Source organism: Macaca nemestrina, chromosome 3 (assembly GCF_043159975.1).
Source record: "Macaca nemestrina isolate mMacNem1 chromosome 3, mMacNem.hap1, whole genome shotgun sequence".
In the NCBI taxonomy this organism is placed as follows: domain Eukaryota; kingdom Metazoa; phylum Chordata; class Mammalia; order Primates; family Cercopithecidae; genus Macaca; species Macaca nemestrina.
The window spans coordinates 79245659-79271369 of record NC_092127.1 but is presented as its reverse complement, the minus strand read 5'-3'; the positions used below and the strand labels follow the sequence as shown (position 1 = coordinate 79271369).

At 39.8% G+C, this 25711-nt stretch overlaps 1 protein-coding gene and 1 long non-coding RNA gene across 13 annotated transcripts in view; one reads left to right on the top strand and one right to left on the bottom strand.

The window, feature by feature from the left end:
• Nucleotides 1-22307, top strand: part of LOC105486261 (leucine rich repeat, Ig-like and transmembrane domains 3) — a 29062-nt gene extending 6755 nt beyond the window's left edge. Inside the window, exons 3-4 of the mRNA XM_011749031.2 lie at nucleotides 16471-16776; nucleotides 18821-22307. Coding sequence (XP_011747333.1) covers nucleotides 16471-16776; nucleotides 18821-19956 — 1442 coding nt within the window. The 3' untranslated portion in view covers nucleotides 19957-22307. The remainder of the gene's footprint in view (nucleotides 1-16470; nucleotides 16777-18820) is intronic.
• Nucleotides 1-25711, bottom strand: part of LOC105486259 (uncharacterized) — an 83296-nt gene that overhangs the window by 37305 nt on the left and 20280 nt on the right. For 2 of the 12 annotated variants that reach the window (XR_011621095.1, XR_011621100.1), the window contains exon 2: nucleotides 22685-22790. The exons of 9 other annotated variants lie outside the window; for them this stretch is intronic. This is a non-coding gene — a long non-coding RNA (uncharacterized lncRNA). Of the gene's footprint in view, nucleotides 1-22642; nucleotides 22791-25711 lie in introns of all 12 variants that reach the window. One more of the 12 variants, XR_011621096.1, reaches the window with a different exon arrangement.

Below are 25711 nucleotides of genomic sequence, written 5' to 3'. Positions count from 1 at the left end.
CTCCCATTCTGTTGATCACTTTGATGATCACTTTGATGATAGTTTCATCATTTGATGAATCACTATCATCATTTGATGATAGTGATTTGATGATAGTTTCATCAAAGTGATCACTTTTGATCACTTTGATAGCTTGTGATCACTTTGATAGCTTGTTGATCACTTTGATGATAGTTTCTTTTGCTGTGCAGAAGCTCTTTAGTTTAATTAGATCCCATTTGTCAATTTTGGGTTTTGTTGCTATTGCTTTTTGGTGTTTCAGTCATGAAGTCTTTACCCATGCCTATGTCCTGAATGGTATTGCATAGGTTTTCTTCTAGATTTTTTATGGTTTTAGGTCTTACATTTAAGTCTTTAATCCATGTTCAGTTAATTTTTGTGTAAGGTATAAGGAAGGGGTCCAGTTTCAGTTTTCTGCATATGGCTAGCCAGTTTTCCCAACCACATTTATTAAATAGAAAATCCTTTCCCCATTGCTTGTTTTTGTCAGGCTTGTCAAAGATCAGATGGCTGTAGATGTGTGGTGTTATTTCTGAAGCCTCTGTTCTGTTCCGTTGATCTATATCTCTGTTTTGGTACCAGTACCATGCTGTTTTGGTTACCGGAGCCTTGTAGTATATTTTGAAGTCAAGTAGCATGATGCCTCCAGTTTTGTTCTTTTTGCTTAGGACTGTCTTGGCTATATGGGCTCTTTTTTGGTCCCACATGAAATTTAAAGTAGTAGTTTTTTCTAATTCTTTGAAGAAAGTCAATGGTAGCTTGATGGGGATAGCACTGAATCTATAAATTACTTTGAGCAGTATGGCCATTTTCATGATATTGATTCTTCCTATCCATGAGCATGGAATGTTTTTCTATTTGTTTGTGTCTTCTTTTGTTTCCTTGAGCAGTGGTTTGTAGTTCTCCTTGAAGAGGTCCTTCACATCCCTTGTTAATTGTATTCCTAGGTATTTTATTCTCTTTTTAGCAATTGTGAATGGGAATTCACTCATGATTTGGCTCTCTATTTGTCTATTATTGGTGTATAGAAATGCTTGTGATTTTTGCACATTGATTTTGTATCCTGAGAGTTTGCTGAAGTTGCTTATCAGCTTTGGCTAAGATGATGGGGTTTTCTAAATATACAATCATGTCATATGCAGAGACAATTCGACTTCCTCTCTTTCTATTTGAGTACCCTTTATTTCTTTTTCTTGCCTGATTACCCTGGCCAGAACTTCCAATACTGTGTTGAACAGGAGTGGTGAGAGAGGGCATCCTTGTCTTGTGCCGGTTTTCAGAGGGACTGCTTCCATCTTTTGACCGTTTAGTATGATATTGACTGTGGGTTTGTCATAAAAACTCCTATTATTTTGAGATACGTTCCATCAATATCTAGTTTATTGAGCATTTTTAGCATGAAAGGGTGTTGAATTTTATTGAAGGCCTTTTCTGCAACTATTGAGATAATCATGTGGTTTTTGTTATTGGTTCTGTTTAAGTGATGGATTACATTTATTGATTTGCATATGTTGAACCAGCCTTGCATTCCAGGGATGAAGCCGACTTGATCGTGGTGGATAAGCTTTTTGATGCGCTGCTGGATTTGATTTGCCAGTATTTTACTGAGGATTTTCATGTCAATGTTCATCAGCAATATTGGCCTGAAATTTTCTTTTTTTGTTGTGTCTCTGCCAGGTTTTGGTATCAGGATGATGCTGGCCTCATAAAATGAGTTCCTCTTTTTCTATTGTTTCAAATAGTTTCAGAAGGAATAGCACCAGCTCCTCTTTGTACCTCTGGTAGAATTCAGCTGTGAATCTATCTGGTCCTGAGCTGTTTTTGGTTGGTAGGCTATTTAATTACTGCCTCAATTTCAGAACTTGTTATTTGTCTATTCAGGGATTCAACTTCGTACTGGTTTAGTATTGGGAGGGTGTATGTGTCCAGGAATTTATCAACTTCTTCTACATTTTCTAGTTTATTTGTGTAGAGGTGTTTATAGTATTCTTTGATGGTAGTTTGTATTTCTTTGAGATCAGTGGTTGTATCTTCTATCATTTTTTATTAAGTCTATTTGAGTCTTCTCTCTTTTCTTCTTTATTAGTCTTGCTAGCTGTCTATTTTGTTAATCTTTTTTTTTTTTTTTTTTAAAGCTCCTGGATTCACTGGTTTTTTTTTGAAGGGTTTTTTGGGTCTGTATCTCCTTCAGTTCTGCTCTGATCTTGGTTATTTCTTGTCTTCTGCTAGTTTTTGAATTTGTTTGCTCTTGCTTCACTAGTTCTTTTAATTGTGATGTTAGGGTGTTGATTTTAGATCTTTCTCACTTTCTCCTGTGGGAATTTCATGCTTTAAATTTCCCTCTAAACACTGCTTTGGCTGTGTCCCAGAGATTCTGGTACATTGTGTCTTTGTTCTCATTGGTTTCAAAGAACTTATTTATTTCTGACTTAATTTCATTATTTACCCAGTGGTCATTCAGGAGAAGGTTGTTCAGTTTCCATGTAGTTGTGCAGTTTTGAGTGAGTTTCGTAATCCTTAGTTCTTTTTTTTTTTTTTTTGAGACAAAGTCTCGCACTGTCACCTGGGCTAGAGTGCGATGGCACTATCTCGGCTCACTGCAACTTTCACTTCCCAGGTTCAAGCAGTTCTCCTGCCTCAGCCTCCCAAGTAGTTGGGATTACAGGTGCCCACCACCACATCCAGCACATTTTTTGTATTTTTAGTAGAGATGGGTTTTCACTATATTGGCCTGGCTGGTCTTGAACTCCTGATCTTGTGATCCTCCTACCTCAGGCTCCCAAAGTGCTGGGATTACAGATGGGAGCCACTGTGCCCAGCCAATCCTGAGTTCTAATTTGATTGTACTGTGGTCTGAGAGACTGTTTGTTATGATTTCTGTTCTTTTGCATTTGCTGAGGAGTGTTTTTACTTCCAATTATGTTGTCAATTTTAGAATAAGTGCAATGTGGTGCTGAGAAGAATGTGTATTCTGTTGATTTGGGGTGGAGAGTTCTGTAGATGTCTATTAGGTCTGCTTGGTCCAGAGCCGAGTTCAAGTTCTGAATATCCTTGTTAATTTTCTGTCTTGTTGATCTGTCTAATATTGACAGTGGAATGTTAAAGTCTCCCACTATTATTGTGTGGGAGTCTAAGTCTCTTTGTAGATCTCTAAGAACTTGCTTTATGAATCTAGGTGCTCCTGTATTGGGTGTACATATAATTAGGATACTTAGCTCTTCTTGTTGCATTGATCCTTTTACCATTACGTAATGGGCTTCTTTTGCCTCTTTTGATCTTTGTTGGTTTCAAGTCTGTTTTATCGGAGACTAGGATTTCTTCTTCTTCTTCTTCTTCTTCTTCTTCTTCTGCTTCTGCTTCTGCTTCTGCTTCTTCTGCTTCTTCTGCTTCTGCTTCTGCTTCTGCTTCTGCTTCTTCTGCTTCTTCTGCTTCTTCTGCTTCTGCTTCTCCTCCTTCTCCTCCTTCTCCTCCTTCTCCTCCTTCTCCTCCTTCTCCTCCTCCTCCTCCTCCTCCTCCTTCTCCTCCTCCTCCTCCTCCTCCTCCTCCTCCTCCTCCTCCTCCTTCTCCTCCTCCTTCTCCTCCTCCTTCTCCTCCTCCTTCTCCTCCTCCTTCTCCTCCTCCTTCTCCTCCTCCTTCCTTCTTCTTCCTCTTCTTCTTCTTCTTTTTTTCACTTTCCATTTGCTTGGTAAATATTCCTCCATCCCTTTATTTTGAGCCTATGTGTGTCTTTGCACATGAGATGGGTATCCTGAATACAGCACACAAATAGGTCTTGATTCTTTATCCAATTTGCCATTCTGTGTCTTTTAATTGGGGGCATTTAGCCCATTTATGTTTAAGGTTAATATTGTTATGTGTGAATTTGATCCTGTCATTATGATGCTGGCTGGTTATTTTGCCTGTTAGTTGATGCAGTCTCTTCATGATGTTGATGATCTTTACAATTTGGCATGTTTTTGCAGTGGCTGGTACCGGTTGTTCCTTTTCATATTTAGTGCTTCCTTCAGGAGCTCTTGAAAGGCAGGCTTGGTGGTGACAAAGTCTCTCAGCATTTGCTTGTCTGTAAGGGATTTTATTTCTCTTTTGCTTATGAAGCTTAGTTTGGCTGGATATGAAATTTTAGGTTGAAAATTCTTTTCTTCAAGAATGTTGAATGTTGGCCCCCACTCTCTTCTGGCTTGTAGGGTTTCTGCAGAGAGATCTGCTGTTAGTCTGATGGGCTTCTCTTTGTGGGTAACCTGACCTTTCTCTCTGGCTGCCCTTAACATTTTTTCCTTCATTTCAACCTTGGTGAATCTGAAGATTATGTTTCTTGGGGTTGCTCTTCTTGAGGAGTATCTTAGTGGTATTCTCTGTATTTCCTGAGTTTGAATGTTGGTCTGTCTTCCTAGGCTGGGGATATTCTCCTGGATAATATCCTGAAGAGTGTTTTCCAACTTGGTTCCATTTTCCCTGTCACTTTCAGATACACCAATCAAACATAAGTGGTTTGGTCTTTTCACATAGTTCCATATTTCTTGGAGGCTTTGTTTGTTCCTTTTCTTTCTTCTCTAATCTTGTCTTCATGCTTTGTTTCATTAAGTTGATCTTCAATCTCTCATATCCTTTTTTTCCCCTTGATGGATTTGGCTATTGATACTTGTGTATGCTTCACGAAGTTCTCAGGCTGTGCTTTTCAGCTCTATCAGGCCATTTATGTTCTTCTCTAAACGGGTTATTCTAGTTAGCAATTCCTCTAACCCTTTTTCAAGGTTCTTAGCTTCCTTGCATTGGGTTAGAACATGCTCCTTTAGCTCGTAGGAGTTTGTTATTATCCACTTTCTGAAGCCTACTTCTGTCAATTTGTCAAACTCATTCTCCATCCAGTTTTGTTCCCTTGCTGGCGAGGAGTTGTGATCCTTTGGAGGAGAAGACGCATTCTTGTTTTTGGAGTTTTCAGCCTTTTTGTGCTTCTTTTTTCTCATCTTCTTGGACTTATCTACTTTTGATTTTTGATGCTGGCGACCTTTGAATGGGGTTTTTGTGTGACCATCCTTTTTGTTGTTGATGATGCTATTTCTTTCTGTTAGTTAGTTTTCCTTCTAACAGTCAGGCTCCTCTGTTGCAGCTCTGCTGGAATTTCCTGGAGGTCCACTCTAGACCCTATTTGCCTGGGTATCACCAGCAGAGGCTGCAGAACAGCAAAGATTGCTGCCTGTACCTTCCTCTGGAAGCTTCATCCCAGAGGGGCACCCATCAGATGCCAGCCAGAGATCTCCTGTATGAGGTGTCTGTTGACCCCTGCTGGGAGGTGTTTCCCCGTCACGAGGCATGAGGGTCAGGAACTCACTTGAGAAGGCAGTCTGCCCTTTAGCAGAGCTCGAGTACTGTGCTGGGAGATCTGCTGCTGTCTTCAGAGCTGGCAGGCAGGAATGTTTAAGTCTGCTGAAGCTGCACCCACAGCCGTCCCTTCCCCCAGGTGTTCTGTCCCAGGGAGATGGGAATATTATGTATAAGCCCCTGACTGGGGCTGTTGCCTTTCTATCAGAGATGCCTGCCCAGAGAGGAGGAATCTAAAGAGGCAGTCTGGCTACAGTGGCTTTGCCCAGCTGTAGTGGGCTCTGTCCAGTTTGAACTTCCCAGCGGCTTTGTTTACACTGTGAAGAGAAAACCACCTTATCAAGTCTCAGTAATGACGGATGCCCCTCTACCCACAAAGCTCGAGCATCCCAGGTGGACTTCAGACTGCCGTGCTGGCAGCGAGAATTTCAAACCAGTGGATCTTAGCTTGCTGGGCTCTGTGGGGCTGGGATCTGCTGAGCTAGAACACTTGGGTCCCTGGCTTCAGCTCCCTTTCCAGGGAAGTGAACAATTCTGTCTCACTGGCATTCCAGGCACCACTGGGGTATGCAAAAAAACTCCTACAGCTAGCTCGGTGTCTGCCCAAATGGCCACCCAGTTTTGTGCTTGAAAGCCAGGGCCCTAGTGGTGTAGGCGTCAGAGAGAATCTCCTGGTTTGAGGGTTGCGAAGACCATGGGAAAAGTGTAGTATCTGGACTGGAGTGCTCTGTCCTTCGCGGCACAATCCCTCATGGCTTTCCTTGGCTAGGGAAGGGAGTTCCCTGACCCCTTGTGCTTCCTGGGTGAGGTGACGCCCCACCCTGCTTCGGCTTGCCCTCCGTGGGCTGTACGCACTGTCTAACCAGCCCCAAATGAGATAAGCCAGCTACCTCAGTTGGAAATGCAGAAATCACCTGCCTTCTGTGTTGATCTCACTGGGAGCTGCAGACTGGAGTTGTTCCTATTTGGCCATCTTGCCAGCCACCTTCTCTGGGGTTCTTAAAATGTAATCTCCTTCTACCAGTAAGTCCCTCTCTGCCTCTTCATACACACACACACACACACACACACACACACACACACACACTATATATATATATACACACACTCTCTCTATATATACTATATATACACATATATATACACACATCTATCTATCTATCTATCTATCTATCTATCTATCTATCTATCTATCTATCTATCAAGAGAAAGACAGAGCGAGCTTTGCATGGAGTTCTGTACATGGTGAATGCCTAGAACATGTGATTGCCTGATTGAAATTAGTGAACTGGACCCTTTTCAGGGGTATCTATAGGCAGTGAAGCATTGTAATCTTTTGTATGAGACACAAGCCTGAGGCTTTGATTGATCAGTTAGATGTGCTAAAATTTTGTTCCACTTTTTCACCCAATAAGGCTGTGTTGTCCATTCCCAAGTTATTTTCATCATAGCTGCAGCAGAGGTTATATTTCTCAGGAAGATGAAAGAACTTCTGGGCATTTGGCCAATGAAATGACTTATAAGCCTTTTGGAGTACGAGACAACATAGATGCTAACTTTGTGCCAGGCATCCTTCCTGACCAGTATCACATGATCAAATATTTGCTGAAATAAAGCACAAGTAAAATATATATTTGTAAAAAAAGAAACTGCTGTAACAGCACTTACATAACTTTAGCATTGCTTTTGTTGAAATGTCAATGTATTTGGTTTTTACGAGTCTAAAAATATGACTAATAAGAACCAGGTAGAAAGAGGAAAACTCATATAAGCTCTTCTTATGTAGCTAGTTCACGTTTTCCCCACTGTTCATCTAGTCCTTTAAACATTTTTTTGTTAGACAATAAAAGTACTATTGTAGAATGGGTTAGAGAATAAAATCACATTAGTTTAACTTAACAGATATTTGTGGAGTTCTTATTATATACACTGATAGGCACACATAAACCTACACTGCGGTATTTATTTACTTTATTTTAGCCACCAATCTGAACCTTATGAGTAAGGTTAATAGCTACAAGATTCTATTTCCCTACCTATTTTTCTAAGTTTCCTGGAAAGTAATTCTTGGTTCTAATAGAATTAACCCAATGGAGTAATATAGTAGAAAATAAAATTCAATTACTAAATTGCAATTAATAGCTTTCTAATGATCAGTTACTAACATTACTATGAAGAAGCAATTGATAGAACATTCATATTTTTCCCTTGGGAGTTAAATCTGGATGGGAACTTAGGGATCAAAGGGAAAGGGTTATGAAACTTTACTGTCCATGGGAAGTTACCCAAACAGTTTTAACTGCATTTTAGGGCCCAGAGATTTTAAAAGGTGGTAACTTGAAAATACTTCTGTATAACATTAAATTTTAAAACAAGGCTATGTAACTGTATAAAAAGCATTACCATAACTATGTAAAAATGTGCAAAGACAAAGACTGAAAAAAATTCACTAACTGTTTAGCTATTTTCTTTGGTTAGTGGGACATCTTTTCATTTTTCTATATTTCCAAAATGTTCTGCAATGATCATGCATGATAATAAATAACAAAGGATAGTTTGAAGCATGTTGAGTGGCAGATGACCTTAGCAAAGCCATGTTCGATATGTTCCCAAAAGGAGAATAAGAGAGGACTAATTGATGTGGATAAATCACACACAGAAAACTCAGTGTTTTCATCTGGAAAATGGTGATGGCAGGGTTTGCTCCATTTTGTTCACAGGACTGTAATGAGAAGAAATGAAATATTTCATGTAGCAGTCCTTTAGAATATGAAGTCTACAGTCTCTGAGATTATGCTTTTAGATCAACAATTATCTGTAGAAGTTGTGACTGGGATGGGAGTGTCCTATAAAGACTTCTTTGTTTGGCCTTTTTGTTATTCCAACAATATTTGAGCCTTTTAGTTGCATCACTGAATATAGTGATGAGTACCAGTCCTAGATTTTCTAGAACTTAGTGTTTAAGTATAGCAATTACATCTTTCCAGGTGTCCCGTAGAATTTGCCTCTGTGCTGTTATAGTGGGATAGAGTCTGCTTTTACTTAGTTTTTATTACTCTGTGTTGATTATTGTTAGCAGATGGAGGTTCTATTTGTAATAATAACACTAATAGTTAATTTTGATGGAGTTGCTCAATGCCAGGTCTGGTTCTTATACTTGACCTATGTAACTTCTAGTCTCACATCAACCCTGTAGTAAATACCACTTCATGCCCATTTTACAGATGAAAAAATGAGACACAAGTTAAGACACTTGCCCAGATTCACTCAACACATAGTGGTGGAGCTGAGCTTTAAGGACAGGCCATCTGGCTCCAGAACCCAGGCGTGTCTTCCCTTCTTTGTAATGCAAGGTATATAATAATAACAGAGTTCCTTTCTTCATATATGCATTACTTTATTGATCACTTTAGATCCATATATTTATGTAATAAAAAAATTAAGGTGAGGTTTTTCAATTACTCTTTCTCTTCTACAGGAGTAAAAACATCAACTTAGTAAAATTGTCCTTTATTGTATCCATGAAAACTTAAACTATTGCCCCGCAAATAAACATTGGAATTAACTATAAAACTAGGTTTTGATTTGCAATGCAGGTAAGTTTCCATGGCCTCTTTCTCAAGATTAAGTAAATATTTACACAGGCATATTCCGTAAGTCCTGACACTGTTTGTCTTAGAGAAAATGGCCTGTGGTAGGATAAAACATGAAATGCTTTTTTTTGGGGGTGTTGTTTTACTTGTACCCAAATTTGCTGAATTGTAAACATGGGCTCTTTTCCTATTTGAAATGGAGATTGCCTGAAGGGTGGTGGCAGCCCTAGTATTTCCAGACTTTTCTAAAATGGTGTTAATTTATTTCAAAAAACACTTATCAATCTCTGTAGATGTGCCCCACTCTTTTTTTGGTTTGAGGAAACAAATCCGCATAGGTAAGACTTATGCCTTGCTGGGTGCTCTAATCCTCACCTTCTTTCTATAGCTAGTAAGAAGGCAGAATCAAGTTTCAAATTTACAGTTAATCTCCAAAGCATCACTCTTTACTTTTTAAAACCTTGTTTTTAATGGAGACATTAAGGTATACTTTGCATAGGTGGAATGCAGGATTGTAAGTCTACAGTTTGTTAATTTCTGATAAATGTATACCCTTACGTAACTTACACCATTATCAAGATACAGAATATTTCCATTACTCCAGAAAGTTCTGTGTTTCTTTCTAGTCAATCTTGCCTCACCTATTTGAATTTTCATTGCTATAGGTTAATTGTGTCTGCTCTAGAATGTTATGTAAATGGAATCATATAAGATTCACCTTTGTGCCACGCTTCTTTCACTGAGCATTATGTTTTTGAAAATCATCCATGCTGTCGCATGTGTTGGTAGTTCATTATTGCAAAATTGTATTCAGTTGTATGAATGAAGCAATTGTTTATCCTTTCTCCTGATGTTGGACACATGGGCTGTTTTGAGTTTGGGGCAATAATAAATTAAGCTGCAATTAACATTCTTGTACAAAGCTTTTTGTGGCACATGTTTTCATTTCTCTTGGATAAATTCCTAGGATTGAAATTGCTGGATTATAGAATGGCTATATGACTGGGCGCAGTGGCTCATGCCTGTAATCCCAGCCCTTTGGGAGGCCAAGGCAGGCAGATCAGTTGAAGTCAGGAGTTTGAGTCCAGCCTGGCCAATGTGGCGAAACCCCGTCTCGACTAAAAAATACAAAAATTAGTCAGGTGTTGTGGTGCATGCCTATAGTCCCAGCTACTCAGGAGGCTGAGGTAGGAAAAACCTGGGAGGCGGATGTTGCAGTGAATTGAGATCACGTCACTGCACTCCATCCTGGGTGGAAAAAAAAAAGGAAAAAAATAATGGCTATATGTATAACTTTTAAGGAAACTGCCCATTTTCCAAAGAGGCTGTATAACATTATACATTCCTATTAGCACTGCATGACAGTCTGGTTGCTCCGTATCCTCACCAACAGTTGATGATGTTGGTCTTTTTCATGAGGAAGCAGTATCACAATGTGATTTTTAATTTCTGTTTCCCTAATTATTAATGGCGTTAGCCAGATTTTCATTTGCTTATGGGTCACTGTATATCTTCCTTTATGAACTATCTTTTGCTCAGTTTTTAAGGGTTATTTGTCTTTTCTTTATTGAATATAAGTCTTTTGTCTGTTATATGCATTGTGAATATTTTCTCCAAGGCTGACTTACCTATTTATTTTTTCCTGGTGTCTTTGGTAAAAAAGGTTTACATTTTGATGACATTTGATTCATTAGTTTTTTTCTTTTATAGTTAGTGCTTTCTGTGTATCATCTAAAAAATACTTGCCTACCTCAAAATCACAGATATGATATTTTCTTATTGTTTTAGCCTTTATACTCAATTTTTAGCTGTATATTCTTAGCTCTTAAGCTTATAGCTGTTATCTATCTCAAAATAGTTTTTGTATTGTGTAAAGTAGGGGTTGAGGTTTACATGCTTGTGAATATGTGTCCACTTGTTCCAGCACCATTCATTAAAAAGACGTTCCTTTCCTCACTGAATTGTTAAACACTGTTGTCTCCACAAAGCTGAGTAGGCATAGTCTTTGTCTTCAAGGGCTTATAGTCCTCAGAATAACCTTTGTACAAAAATTTATTGCTCACTTTTCACACAAAAATAGCACATTTAGTCCAACTATTCTGATGCATATAAATATTATTCTTTTAGAAAGGATAAAGTTCACTTGGCCCATCCAAGAATAGTTATATAAAGTCAACTAATTAATGCAAATTAGTGTAATTTTAGTTGATGTGTTGCCTTGAAGGAATGCAGTACAAGTAACAGTTTAACTTGAGAGAGTTCTCTTACCTTTGTCCTCAGAAGAAAAAAACACTTAAATGTATTCAGTTCTTGAATCACGATTTTTATTCAGGTTTTAAAATTTGTACCTTTGACCTTAGATGTTTCAAGCTGGAGTAAATAGGCATTTTATTTTTGAGGGATTTAAAAATATTTACATAACTTTTATATATAACCAGTTAAATTAGTTTTTTAAAGAATTTTCTTTCACCATTAATACATTTTTTAATAATTTCAAAGCATGAAATAAATTGTTAACATTACAGCTCTTGAATCTTTCCCTATGCAAACATTTATACTACAGATAGTGCTGCTTTAACATTTTAAAATTTTTAGTTTATTTTAGTTTGAAAGAGTATCTCACTTTGTCACCCAGGCTGGAGTGCAGTGGCGTAATCACAGCTTACTGCAGCCTCAACCTCCTGGTCTCAGTTGATCCTCCCAATTCAGCCTCCTGGGTTGCTGGGACAACAGGCAAGTGCCACCACCATACCTGGCTAATTTTTGTATTTTTTGTAGAGACAGAATCTCGCCATGTTGCACAAGCTGGCCTTGAGCTCCTGACCTCAAGCAGTCTTCCCACCTAGCCTCACAAAGTGTTGGGATTACAGGTGTGAGCCATTGTGCCTGGACATTTTTTTATTTGTAGATAATAGCACTTATGACTGCTACTGTGACTCTAAATGTTTTTAGATGGCAAAGAGATGAGTTATGATAGAAAGGGTGTTAGATTATGATGCTAAAAAAATCTGGGATGTAGGATTCTAAGCCATTTACAAAGTCAAGGTAGTAATATCTTTGTGCTTTGGTTTCCTTTGGTGTAAAATTGGAAGAATAATACCAGATGCCAGAGGTATGGTATAAGGCATAACATGGCGGTTAAGACCTTTAACCACTGTGGTGGGTGGTTAAGAGCTTTAACCAGCATGGTGGTTCAAGATCAGGATGCTGAAGTTCAAATCCTGGCTGTCCAATTGTGTGACCTTGGGCATATTCCTTAAGCTTCCTGAACCTTGGTTTTCTCATCTTTAAAATGGGGATGATAATAGTACTACCTATCCCATGCTTTTGTGAGGATTGAGTCAGACCATCCTTCAGACGCTTAGTGCTGTTCTTTGATCTCCTGAATCTCTGCGTGTCTTGTGAGCAGAGGCAGACATTGATTACCTTTTATCCTGCACTACCTTTTCAAGGATTACCTTTTATTCTGCATTACCTTTTCAAGCTGTTTTCAAGAGAACAGCTTTGGAGGTTGAAATATATCTCCTTCCAGAGCAAAGGGTAAGTATGCTTACTACCCAGTATAATAAAGATGTCTCCCTTCAGTACTGTGAGCAATGAACTCCTTCAACCCTGAGCAGGAGTCTTGTGTCTTCTACCAACATCCATAAAATGATGGCAGGCAAACTTGCCTGTATCTGAGGAGTTTCCCAGGATGTGGACCTCTCAGTGCTAAAAGCAAGAAAGTCCTGGGCAAACTGAAATGAGTTGCTGGCAAACTGGAATAGGTTGGTCACCCTAAAGTAGGGTCAAATCTCAGAGCCTCTGCAGTTTTGGACAAGCAGTCTTTGCCACATAGGAAGCAATCAGCAACTTGTAACTTGCATTGCTAGTATTATATAAAGAAAAAAATCTGGCATAAGTTGAAGTGTTTTCAAAATATGAAATAGTCTATACATATTATATGACTGAATAAATTTGATGTGCTGGCAGATTTAGAAATTAATCTTAAAATCAAATCAGATAGCTATGATGAACATAGCTTTCATATATAGAATATTGACACAAATTTTATAGATATAAAATATAAGTAACCTTTTATTTCAATGTAAGTGTTTTAGTATCATTCTATTTATGAATTCTTACTATATTAAGGTGGGTGTTTACATGTTCCTTTCTAAATTTTTTGATTGTTTTTATCTAATTTAAAATATCCCCTCTCCTCCTCTTAGGCACCATGATAACATCCCTTTGCCCTAGAGGACACTTGCCAGGGTGCGTCCTGTGCTCTTCTCTTCGCTGGTTTTCTCTCGCTCAGGGAGCAGACACATGATTGGATCCTCATTTTGAGATTTTATTACTTGTGAGAGGCAAGCCATATATTATTTCATTGATTTCTTGCAAACTACAGCTCACAATTCTGACAATACCAATTGATAACAACATTTTTAATCTTTTATAAGTTTTTGTAGAGGTTATTGGCACGTTACACACAAACTGACCTGATTAATTTGTTAAATCGTGTGGGTCACAGTCAAACAATCTAATTCCAAATTTAGTTCTTTATAATAACATTTACATGTATATAAGCAAAACTGGTTAATGTAAAAAGTACATGTACAAAGTAAAATAAACTACTGAAGGGATTTCGGCCTTTGGAAGAGGTTAGTGATTCCCCCTCCCCTCAATTTTAATAAGTAAAACCAGTTATATTGTTTATAAAATGAGAATTGACTACTTTTAGTCTGTATTATAGTCATAGTTGATAAACTAGCTTCACTTTGTATGATATTCACATTTGAACTGTGTATCAGTGTAGACATAGAAAAGTCACAAATTTGAAAGATTTAACGTTTAAAAATAAGCACTATTAGGAGAGTCTAGATCCACAGATTATCTTTAGCACCTCAATCAATAGAGATAAAAATGTTACAAATTAGGTATTCTATCATATTCTTCTGCTTTTTACTGAGTGATGATGGATTTTAGTGTTAGTTTGTTGTTCCATCTATGGTTTCTTTTAGTCTATGATCATTATTTTTATTTTATAGGCAGATAGAACATTACGGGTATAAAAAACTCTAGCATGTATCTAGTGAACTCTCCCATTTTGCTGAAGAGAAAACTGAGGCTCAGCAAGGTTGCATCATCCAGGTCACAGAATTAATTAATGGTTGAGCCTCATCAGGAAACCAGGCACAGTAAAGTTGGTGAGAATGTCATTTCCTGTTACTTTTAAAATTTCTCTTTCATATATTTAAATCTGGCCTTCACATATCAGGTCAACTAATATGAACAATAATGACTGAATATCTAATGTGGTATCTGGTGGTGAAGTGGGTTTTTGAATGTCTATGAACTGACTGCATTATTATAGGTGTTTTGGTATCTATCAGATCATATCTCCACCATTACTTATGTACTTGTTTTGAATTCTTAGTAGACGTACAGATTGTATTACATTTAGTTTCTTTTGTTAAGATCAAGAAAATATGGACTCTAGTATAGGGAATATGTTTTATGTGTATGAAATTTGTTACTTATTCAGAGATTGAAATGACTATATTTTATAAAAGATTTTAAGTACTGTGTTCAGCAAGAAAGTTTAAAGGTCACAGAGATTCTACTGTGAATAAACCATTGTTCAAGGTAATTTCCATGAATTATGTAATTAAAAATTCATGCAACTCTATGAAAGAACTACTGCATTCTATAGATGAGGCTGAGAGGGGTTGTTATTATAGATATCTACTCGTGGGAGTGAAGCTTGATAGAACCGAGATTTCAGCCCAGACATTAAGTTCCAGAGCCACACGTAGTCATAGCAATATAAAATAAGCCAGAAAGTCTGCTTATCACATAATATTGGATGAAAGAATCAACAGTTAAGAGAATAGAATTCAAATTAATATTGGTTCAATAACTAGGTATAGATTAACAACATTAAATATAAGAGGAAAAGTTTAAAGTTATTCACCCATGGAAGAAAAGCGTACTTCTAAAACAGGAGATGAAAAAGTAAACTTTTACCAATACTGGCAGAAAAATATGAGCCAGTCATGACTTGCTATTATAATTTTTAAAAAGTGTAATAAAAATCTAGAATTTATGAACTAACAGTTACATTTCCACCATGGTTAGAATTTGTAAAATTGCAGTTCTGTCTTTTCTTCTCAATTTATAATCCACTCCATTAGTAAAAAGCTATAACCACAAATCTCTGTGATAAATTTTTTTCTGTCTTGGGCTTTATATGAGGCTGTTATGGAACATCACTCCTAAGATCCTAGAGAGACTTTTGCCTGACAGAATGCTCTAAAGCTCCATTTTAGATCCTTCTGAGATTTTAGTACAAAATTTTATGGTCCCACCTGGATTTGATGTTTGCTCTGAAGTTCTATCTTAATTTGAGAATTTTGGAGAGGCCGAGAATAAGAAACAATTTTTTAATTGAACTCAACAAGTTTCGGTTCTTTTATATTTAACAGTTCTTCTTTAACTTTGCCTCTCCTTTATATTTTATTACCTGAAACACACCAGGGAGTAGTTTGAACAGTCTTTGTGGAAATATCCTTAGGTAGACCACATTGCATTGAATATGTTTTTGACTTTCCATGTGGACCACAGGTGACAGTGCTGCTAAACTTTTTGCTACTCCATAGCAAAGATCCTCTTTCCTCTAGTTTCCAGCAACATTTTACTCACTTTTCTTCAAGCTGTCACTGATAGCCTCCTTGAAGGCCCAAAGGCTTCTGCTAACAATTCTGAAAGTGAGACATCCTGAAGATGCTTGCAACCGGAAGCTGTCCGCTAACCGCGTTGCTTGCAGCTGATTCTCTCTTGAAGGAGTATTGAGCAAGTCACCTTCATGGTCACCACATATGACATTCATGCCAAGCCACGTTCTTGCTTCCACCAGCTTTTTAGGCTTCTCTCCCGCCATTGCCAGCATCTCACTCTGTATTTTTTGCCACACAAAGCTTGCATTACCTCAATACACCTTCAAATCACATAAAACCATAACCTATTCCAGGCTGAATTTGGTGCCTCTGAGCACCCTATAACACTTACAATACTGTAGGTACTTTCATAACACCTTTGAAAGATCTTTATTACTGTATTGTGGCATTCTGTGGTACCTGGATTAAAGTTTTAGCTCTGATACTAATTAGCTTTGTGACCTTGGCCAAGTTATTGGGCCCCTCTGAGGCCTCATCTTTAACATAGGGATAGATGAAGTCTGAGCTTCATCATTAACATAGGGATAATAATACCATTTTTCTCATAGGATTATTGGGATTACATGTGATAATACAGGTAAGTGCTTAGAAGATAATCTAGCAGAGTAAATGCTCAATAAGTATTAGCCATGATTATTAATGATCTGAACTAATGGACAGGATATATTCATCGAGATTGCTGGATTGCAGAGCAAACTGACATAAAGGTGACTCTGCTTCATCCCTCAAAGCACTTCTGTTTTTAGGGAGATAGTGTAGATCCCTACCTCCTCAAGAGGTAGGATATAAACTGAGTCATCAGAATTATCTTTGTCAACCTTTCCCGCCTTCTGTTTTAGGTCTACAGGACAATCCTTGGTTCTGTGACTGTCGTATTTCCAAAATGATCGAGTTGTCAAAGGTTGTTGACTCTGCTATAGTGCTTCTGGATCCACTGATGACTTGCAGTGAACCTGAACGCCTCACAGGAATTTTGTTTCAGCGGGCTGAATTGGAACATTGTCTGAAACCATCAGTGATGACCTCAGCCACCAAAATCATGTCTGCTCTCGGCAGTAATGTTCTACTGCGGTGTGATGCCACTGGCTTCCCCACCCCACAGCTCACATGGACCAGATCTGACAGCTCGCCAGTTAATTATACAGGTATTTTCTTAATTCAGCCCCATGATCAAAGGAGTTTACTAAGCTCTGAAGTTAACATCATGTTTTGTGTTATTTGAAATTAGCTAGTTAACACTAATAAAATATTTCAAGATTATTGGGTGCAAGGGATTTTAAAGGTACATTTTATTGGTTAGTATTCTCCTCAGTTTATCTAACTACCTAGATAAAATTAGACAATCTAAACTTTTTCTTAGGTAGAATGAAACAATGCAGTGAATGGATCAATGGCAGACAAGGCCTTTGTCTTGCTTCATCATCTTGGATACAGCTCACTTCAAAATATACAACTATTACAATTTTTTAAAAATGGCCTTTTGCTGGTCGGGTGCAGTGGCTCACGCCTCTAATCCCAGCACTTTGGGAGGCCGAAGTGGGCAGATCACCTGAGGTCAGGAGTTTGTGACCAGCCTGGCCAACATGGTGAAACTCCATCTCTACTAAAAATACAAAAAGTAGCCGGGCTTGGTAGTGCGCACCTGTAATCCCAGCTACTCAGGAGGCTGAGGCAGGAGAATCGCTTGAACCTGAGGGGCAGAGGTTGCAGTGAGTCAAGATTGCACCACTGTACTCCAGCCTGGGTGACAGAGTAAGACTCCGTCTCCAAAAAACAACAACAACGACGACAACAAAAACGCCGGGTGGAGTGAGGCTTTTGTACAAGTCTCTCATTTTTGAATAATTATTTAAATAATAAATTACATAGAGACCTTATTATGAATCAAAAAGTATAATTTTTAGAAATATTGATTATATAGACTTTTCAGATTCTAGTGTGACAATATGCATGCTTTGTACCCAGTTTCAAGAGTGTTATTCTGACAATTAAAGTGATATATATATATATATATATATATATATTTTTTTTTTTTTTTTGAGACGGAGTCTCGCTCTGTCGCCCAAGCTGGAGTGCAGTGGCGCTATCCTGGCTCACTGCAAGCTCCGCCTCCCGGGTTCACGCCATTCTCCTGCCTCAGCCTCCCGAGTAGCTGGAACTACAGGCGCCCGCCACCGCGCCCGGCTCATTTTTTTTTTGTATTTTTAGTAGAGACGGGGTTTCACCATGGTCTCGATCTCCTGACCTTGTGATCCGCCCGCCTCGGCCTCCCAAAGTGCTGGGATTACAGGCGTGAGCCACCGCGCCCGGCCAAAGTGATATATTTTTAAAACTCTTCAAAATTAAACTAAAATTCAGGTTGAAATAATGAAACCTGGTGGAAATAAAGAAGTTAAGGTCTAATGTTCCTATATATAGATAGTCAATGGTCCACAGTTTCAGCTTGTGAGTTAAGTTTTGGGTTACTGGGATATTGTTCTGTGCATTATTATTCTTTGAAAAGCTTCTGAAATCAAGACAGAATGAAAATATACCCAGATATCAGAGTTTAGGATAGCAAAATTCTGATTTTTAAAAAAATTTTATGTTATTCTGTAAACAGAAGAATCCATGATTTGCTAGTTTATCTAAGTTAAATATAAAATAAATCATTCCAAATACAAATGATGACTCTGCCATGCCAGAAAATGATCTGCTGTACCTCTGGCTAGAAGGATATATGCATTTTATTACTGTGAAAACATATCATAAGCAATACTTATGTAAGGTCATATGATAAACATTCTATAGAATCGCAGTGACTTAAAACTGAAAGGGACCTTTGAGATTACTTTATCTCATCCTCTTATAAATGCAGAAACAGAGGCCTAAAGACAGGAATTGACTTATTCACAACCACATGCTATTTAGTGGGCAAAAGTTTCAAAACCCAAGTCTCCTGATTCTCAGCCTTTTATTTTTTAAAAATACTGTTCCCTATACAGACCTCACAACACCTGGCAGCTCCTAGACCTTGATGTAAGCAGTTTGCAGAACCATCGCCCACTGTCAGAGACTTGCAGGGTGCCATTTCCCTCTCGGTTTCTGTGAGAGATGCATGTAGAGCGGATAGTTGTTTCCTCCTCAGTTGGCATGGTTGCTTGAATTTTCCTTTTGTTCCTCACAGAGTATACATTTGTTTTCTTCCAGTAATACAAGAATCTCCAGAGGAAGGAGTCAGATGGTCCATAATGAGCTTGACAGGCATTTCTTCCAAAGACGCTGGGGATTACAAGTGTAAGGCCAAAAATCTGGCTGGGATGTCAGAAGCTGTGGTTACTGTGACAGTGCTTGGCATTACCACAACTCCGATACCACCAGACACTTCTGAAAGACCTGGATATCATCCTGAGTGGGATGCCCAGCCGGGATCTGGAAGATCTACATCTAGCACATCATCATATCCTTGGTCCTCTTCCTTCTCCCCTACATCTTCTTTTTCTGCTTCTACTTTGTCTCCTCCCTCTACTGCTTCCTTCTCTTTATCTCCTTTCTTCTCCTCCACTGTTTCTTCAATCACAACTCTGAGCACAAGCATCTCAGCCACCACCATGGCCAACAAGCAATCATTCCAGCTCCACCCAGATGGGAAAAGAAATTTAAAGGCAGCAAAGAGTGGAAGTAAGCTTCCTCCAGCCAGCACAAGGAAGAAAGAAGAGCTGGCATTGTTGGATCACACAATGCTTACGGAGACAAATGCCACAATAGAAAACCTCAGGGTGGTCAGCGAGACTAAAGAGAGTGTGACATTGACGTGGAATATGATCAACACCACACATAACTCTGCAGTGACTGTGTTGTATTCCAAGTATGGTGGGAAGGACCTGCTGCTGTTGAATGCAGACTCCAGCAAGAACCAAGTAACCATAGATGGCTTGGAACCTGGTGGGCAATACATGGCCTGTGTCTGTCCAAAAGGAGTGCCTCCCCAGAAAGACCAATGCATCACCTTTTCTACCGAAACAGTAGAAGGAGATGATTCTCAATGGTCTCTCCTTCTCGTGGTGACCAGTACTGCCTGTGTTGTTGTCTTACTATTGATTTGTTTCTTGTTGTACAAAGTTTGCAAACTGCAATGTAAGTCAGAACCTTTTTGGGAAGATGATTTGGCAAAAGAGACTTATATCCAATTTGAGACCCTGTTTCCCAGGTCTCAAAGTGTAGGTGAGCTCTGGACACGAAGTCACAGGGATGACTCAGAAAAATTGCTGCTTTGTTCGAGGTCAAGTGTGGAATCTCAGGTGACTTTTAAAAGTGAAAGTTCCAGACCAGAGCATTATTGCTAAGGTTGTGCAGCTCAGGTGCATGTGAGCTACAAAATTAGCATGTAAGGGTATAATTGACCCTAGGTTTGGATGACTTTTGGACAGACTTTCACATTGTGTGTGAAAATCAAAATGGAATGCTTTTAAGTGTGTTTAAAAAATAGCATGAGACCTCTGAACTGAAAAGACAAATAACGTTGATTTTTTTTCTTGTGTGGAAAAGGTCTACAGAAATAATTTTTAGAGTGTTGCTTACTAAATTATTACTTTTTAGGGTACTGTTTTAGTTCTTAAAAATAAGTTCATATGAAAGTAGCAAATGAACTCTGTATTTAAAAATACAGTTTTTTGAGTAACGAGGAAACATTAGCAAAGCCAGCTAAGCCTTGATGTTTATTCATGTTCGAAGTGCATTATGGCATTTTCTGTGGACGTTTTCTGACGTTGCCTAATGGAGAGTGTGGGATCACAAAGGATTTTTTGTTCACTAAGGTTAAATCTAACTCATGGGGGAGGGAGGGCTCTGTCTCTTCATACCATTATACATTGTAATACTATAGAGTTGTGTTCATATTGCATGTAAGAAAAATGTTTGCTTTTCTTTAGAAATATAGGTATTAGTAAAAGTAAGTATACAAAGAGGATTATGACAAATAGACCCATTTCTTTAAAAATGGTAACTGTTGCATTGAAACACATCTGCTGACAGATAATATGGATATTTAAAAATAACTTTAAATCAGTCTTTTAATATTTTGCTATTTGCTCTTATTTTCCCTCTTCTTTCTTCCTTCCTGGTCTTCCCTCCCTTTCCTTCCTTCATTCCTTCTTTCTTCTGCTTTGTCAGAAGATATACAAGTGGCCAAAGAATCACAAGCCAAGCAGTTTGTCTTCTGCCATATTATCTTTTGATTTCTCAACAGAAAAAGCTTTTGAAATTACTTACTGCCCTTTGAAAGTCTGTTTTAGAACCCCAAAGGATAGTTGAGGATTTTGAAAGGGAAGCCTCAGTAGATTCATTTGGTTAGACTCTTTTCCTAGGTTAAAAACATCGGGGAACTTAAATACATAGGAAAGGAGTTCATAAATAAAATTTAGTTTTTTTAGAAAGGGAATATTTTAATAACTGTAGTGTACTATAAGAGACATCTTGTGGCTTTAAGATTAATGATAGTGATAAGACCCACTCAAGCATCTCACAGGGCTGATATTACATGCAACTTAGCAGGATGCAACCTGGCCCAGTGATTTCCAGGAGACAAGGCCACCTCAGCACAGATGCAACTTTCATAAATCTTAGAACAAAGCCTACCCTTACTAGATTAAACCTGCTCTATGAAAGAAACACTTGGTAATTGACCCAGACTGAATACATGTATAAGAAATGGGAAAGATCTCCCAAACTCTGAGAATTGTCCTCAAATAGAAGCCCTCCTAGTCAGTTGGTCATCTGACCTCTGACTATATCCGGCCCATGACACCAGCCAACTCCTGCTTTCCTTGTAAGAGGATGAAATTTAAGTAAGTCAATGAGTGACGACACCCATTTCTATAGGAGTATCAAGGGAGAGTGGCCAGGGCCTGGCTGTGATCGAGAGATTGGTTGAGATCTGAGGAACACTCTACAGTGGGTCTGGCAGTTTTTGTTCTATTTTCACATCTGTTGCTGCCTTCTACCTTCACTTCATGCCTCTGTTTTGGAGGTAGACACCAGGCAAAATTTGCCAAAATTACTTTTAAGACTACTCTGGTCCCACAGGAAGGTGGGCTCCTAGGAGGAGGGTGGTAGGAATGCTGTAAGCTGGGGGACACCCTGGGCTTGAAGAGCCACCCACCAACTGGTGTGTCTCTAGCCTCAGCTATGGGAGAGGAGCTCCCCGTCCCCAAAGGTCCTGGCATCATGACCCCACAGACCAAGAAGGCCCAAGTACAGCTTCTCCACAGAAAGCTTATCTGTTGCCCGCCAACCGGGGAAAGAGACTTCTCCAACAGACCCCTGGTCTAACGCTGTTAGCAAAGCCACCAAATCACCAACAGGCCTGTTGCTGCTCTCTCTGTTCCTCTGCACGCTCCCAGTGAGACAGTGCGGCTTCCCCAGGGCTTTACCACCCCTACAATGCCTACTGGGTGCTGCTGGCAGCAGCCCATGCGCAGCACATCCAAATCACGGGGCTCCCTCACCTCAGAGTTGCCATTCTGCACCTGGCTGCCCTGGAGGCCTGTGAGCTGCTGCGTGATCATCCTGAGTGTGCCAGATTACCCCCAGTGGCACCACAGGCATTGCCAGTCACCTCTTGGCCACAGTTAAGAAAGCAGCTGCCACCTCCAGAAACAGCTAGGGTGAGGAAGAACGAATCCCAGATCCCAAAGCAAGCACTCTCTCTAGCAGGACTGGGTTAGTAACCATCAGAGTTGGTTGTTACAAAGTGAGGTTCCTCCTTGTCTTGGCTCCCTTTGGCACACTCCGCTTCCTTTTCCACGTCTCTGCCATGCTGTGACATGGCAGAGGCCTCACTGGAAGCTGGTCAGATATAGTGGGCAGATCTTTGACTCCTAGGCCTCCAGAATTGTGAGCCAAAGTAAACCTCTCTTCTTTATAAATTACTCAGTGTCCTGTTCTGGTGACTCTCCCTTACTCCTGTCCATTCTGTTATGACCACAGAAAACAGACTAAGGAAATTCTTATGGATAGAAGATGCATTCTTACCTTAAATCTTAGAAACCTCAGCATATGAGGGTTTTTTTTTACCTTATTAGGTCAGGAACTTTCACCTTTTCATGTAAAGGAAGCAGTTGACGGCTTCTCTTTGGCATATCCAAGTTGCCTGAGTCACTATTCTTGTGCTTTGGGACCACTGTCAAGTAAAATAAGTATTACTGGAATGCAAGCACCATGATACCACGACGGTCCATCTGATAACTGTGGCGCCTCCTAAGTGACTGATGGGCGGGGAGTGCATGGTGTGGATCCTCCAGACAAAGGGGTGGCTTACATCCTGGGTGGGATGGAGCAGGATGGCAAAAGATTTCATCAGGCCACTCACAGCCACACCTCCTGGAAACACTCAGAGCCCTACTTGCGCTTGGCAGCCATATGAAACGGACAAAACCTGAAACTCTAGCTTGATTGGACCACCTCCAAGATCAACTTAAAATTTATGAATTGTTTATTTGTAGATTTCCCATTAAAAATTTTCGGACTGTGGTTGAAATTGGGTATCTGAAAACATGGAAAACAAAACGTCGGATAAGGGGGTACTACTGTAAGCCCTTTGACACAGGCAGAAATTCGAAGCCCACCCAAACACCTGATACGGAGGCCCAACAGGAAAGGTGCCACCTGGCTGTACTGTGCATACTGAACAGGAAGGGTCTACAATTCACAGGCCAAGAATACAACAGCTGGCAGCTATCTCCAAAGATGGGAAGATTGATTTCATTACTTAACGATCCTGTCAAGTTTATCCAGGAAGCACAGTCAGGTGGGACTCTGGGCCCAGAGCAGGCAGGCGTGACAGAAGCTACTCCTGTGCTCTGTCGCATTGACTGTTTATGGCCTGGCAAGCAGCACACTCCAGCATGAGCCTCCTTACAACCAGGGCTGAACTGAAAGTGGATGATGTACCTACCACAAAGGAAGGAAGAGAGCTATTAAGACATTTAGGTGTGCTCCAGTGGGTTTATACACCTTCCGTCTTCACAGGACAGAGGCAACACTCATAGCCCTTAACCCCAACTTGAGTCTATCTGGTCTATGAGGAGCTACCTTGTACACAAAAGCTTCTCTACCTTCACCTGACAGACACATTTTGGGCCCAGGCACTGCCTGTGCACCTCATATCAGGATTACAAGGGCCCCTGCCCCATCAGGCCCTCTTGGACCAGACATAGACTTCTCTACCTGCTGGAAGATACCTTCACCGTTAATACCCAGGATAGCCATGGAGACTGGCCCACCCACCTCGACTAATTGCTACCTGGCATTTGCCTAGTAGGCCACCCCCACCTCAGTTTCTATGGCCTGCACCTCCTGGAAACCTCAGTTGTGCTGGGCAGCCATCTGGGATGGACAAGACCTGAAATTCTGGCTTCACTGGACCACCTCCAAGATCACACTTTTGCATCTACAACATCCTCCAGTGCATAGTGTCTGCAGACATTACTGCTTAGTTCTGAGTTCTCCTGGTCCTCCTCTTCCATTCTGGCCTGTCACTGCTCTGCAATTAAGCAGCTCCAAGCCTGATACTGCCAAGTCCATTCAACACCTTTTATATCCCTAGAGCCATTTTCCAAGCCCCAATGTTCTTGCTGTCTTTCACTGCTCCAGGTGGCCCAACATTTCACATCAAGATGTTACTTCTTGAGACCTATTCACTGATTACTCAGCACTGAAGTCACTGACAATTTCCACAACAGGGTCATTTTGCTCACCCACTGAGTGGCCAAGCCCGGCTTGCTGCGCATCCCTTCACCAACCTTCAGCCACTTGTCCACTCTTCACAGTCAAGCCCTGGTTACTGTCAACTGCCCCTCCTTTGCCATTGGTGAGACTGCCACATATCCATGGTGAGACTGCCCCCTATCCATGGTGAGACTGCCCCCCATCCATGGTGAGACTACCCCCTAGCCACGGCTGAACCCTGCTCTCATGATCTCCCCTAATTGCTCAACTGGATGCTGGACTTGCCATACCCCCTCTGCCGATGCAGTTCAGCTCCCACTAGGTGGTTCCAAGGATGCCTCTCATTCCTGTCTTACCTTCATAATATGCTTTCTGCAGGACATCCCAATGCTGATTGGGGTATCTGGACTCGCTGGCCGGGCACCTCTCACCTGGTCGCCCAAAGAGGGTGGAGAGGTCCTGTTCTGGTGACTCTCCCTTACTCCTGTCTACAGTCTCACCTACCCCCTTCTTGGATTCTCTTACCTCTACCCTGACATGGGTAGAAGTCCCGCTAGTGTTCTGGGCCTCCTACCGCTTCCCTTTCTTGATGCCACAAGCATGCAGCGGGGGGAGTTGTGGCTGCCATCTTGCTAAAGATTATATTCTCATTACAAGGAAGATTTGGAAGTATAGAATAGATTTCTAAAGCTGTGTCAGCAGTCCTGAAGTAGAAAATTTAATAATTTTTAAATTTAAAATAATAAGAAAATACAACATTTTGTGTAAGAAACAGATGGACTTTAAGGTACCACTTTCTAGAAATTATAATACAAGCAGTTGTAGAATGGAAAAATTGTTCATTCTAAATCATTCTTAATTAAAAAGAAAAAATAATTCTAGTTTAGGCATAATCTGTATGAATGGATAGCCTTCTCAGAACTCCTCCAATTCCCCTTCTTATATAATTTTCTTTCCTTTCCTTTCCCTCCCACCTTCCTTTCTTTTTCTTTCTTTTCCTTTAATTCCTTTCCTTTATTCCTCCCCTCCCATCCTCTCTTGTCTCCTCCCCTCCCCTCCTCTCTCCTCTCCTCTCATCCCATCTCTTTTCCTTTCTTTCAGGCCTGGTTGTCCTTGGTGCTTTCATCACTCAGTGCTTTGTCTAATGAGCTAACAGTTTTCAATTCAGTATTCATTGTGTCAATTAAAAAAAATATCTTTTGCAGACAATTTTGTGTTTAGCTTAAATTTATTTTAGATCAACTTACTTTAAATGGTTACAAAAGTTTTATGTCCTTACTCTGCTATAGATGTCATGCAATTTCATTGCCATGAATTTAAAAGGCCCATAGAAACAGAATACTAAAATACTACCAATATTAGAAATAATATGAC